At 51.2% G+C, this 1,134-nt stretch overlaps 1 protein-coding gene across 1 annotated transcript in view; it reads left to right on the top strand.

Annotated features, from left to right (window-relative positions):
• LOC103398870 (transmembrane protein 132C-like) overlaps positions 1-1,134 on the top strand; it is a gene marked incomplete at its 3' end in the record, with an annotated part of 17,661 nt that overhangs the window by 5,673 nt on the left and 10,854 nt on the right. The window contains exon 3 of the mRNA XM_025053849.1: positions 1-398. This exon is cut by the window's left edge and continues 1 nt beyond it. Coding sequence (XP_024909617.1) covers positions 1-398 — 398 coding nt within the window. The remainder of the gene's footprint in view (positions 399-1,134) is intronic.

Below are 1,134 nucleotides of genomic sequence, written 5' to 3'. Positions count from 1 at the left end.
CTGGGGGGGGGGCGGGGCCTGGGTGTGGCCGGGCTGGAGCCCCTGGCCGGGTGGTTCGGACCGCCCGGGGTGGTCCCGGGACGCCAGAGGGTCCCCGGGGTGTCCGAGGGGACGCCGGTGGAGCTGTACTACCAGCTGCGGTCCGCGGAGGCAGGAGAGTGCCGCTCGGAGGAGGCCGGGAGCCGGGAAGAACCGTCGGGTTCCTTCGCCTCCTCGCCGCTCAACAGGATCGGCAGCGTGAGGCTGTACCGGGACCCGGCCCCTGCCCCGCTGGTTGAACACAGGCTGGACGACAACTTCATGGTCACGGTCCCTGCTGTGGCCGTCAAACAGAAGGAGACGCTGTCTGCTGTCGTCAGCGTGTCGGCGTCCTCTCCTGTGGAGACGTTTACCCTCAGGTAAGGGGACTTCCTGTTCCTCTTCCTCTTCTTCTTCTTCTTCTTCCTCTTCCCCTTTCCCTTAGAGAGCGTTAGCCTCTCTTAGAGAGTTTTAGCTTCTGTTAGAGATTGTTAGCTTCTATTAGAGCGTTAGCTTCTGTTAGAGATTGTTAGCTTCTATTAGAGCGTTAGCTTCTGTTAGAGAGCGTTAGCTTCTACTAGAGCATTAACTTCTGTTAGAGAGCGTTAGCTTCTATTAGAGCGTTAGCTTCTATTAGAGCATTAGCATCTATTAGAGAGCGTTAGCGTCTGTTAGATAGCGTTAGCTTCTATGAGAGTGTTAGGTTTTGTTAGATAGTGTTAGCTTCTGTTTGAGAGCCTTAGCCTCTCTTAGAGATTGTTAGCTTCTATGAGAGCGTTAGCATCTATTAGAGAGCATTAGCTTCTGTTAGATAGCGTTAGCTTCTGTTAGATAGCGTTAGCTTCTATTAGAGCATTAGCATCTATTAGACCGTGTTAGTGTCTGTTAGATAGCGTTAGCTTCTATGAGAGCGTTAGCTTTTGTTAGATAGTGTTCGCTTCTGATTGAGAGCGTTAGCTTCTCTTAGAGAGCGTTAGCCTCTCTTCGAGAGTGTTAGCTTCTGTTAGAGAGCGTTAGCCTCTCTTAGAGATTGTTAGCTTCTATGAGAGCGTTAGCATCTATTAGAGAGCATTAGCTTCTGTTAGATAGCGTTAGCTTCTGTTAGATAGCGTTAGC

Source organism: Cynoglossus semilaevis, unplaced genomic scaffold, assembly GCF_000523025.1.
Source record: "Cynoglossus semilaevis isolate Cse_v1.0 unplaced genomic scaffold, Cse_v1.0 scaffold392, whole genome shotgun sequence".
NCBI lineage: Eukaryota > Metazoa > Chordata > Actinopteri > Pleuronectiformes > Cynoglossidae > Cynoglossus > Cynoglossus semilaevis.
Note: the sequence above shows the minus strand (reverse complement) of the source record. Positions and strands in the feature narration are given on the sequence as shown.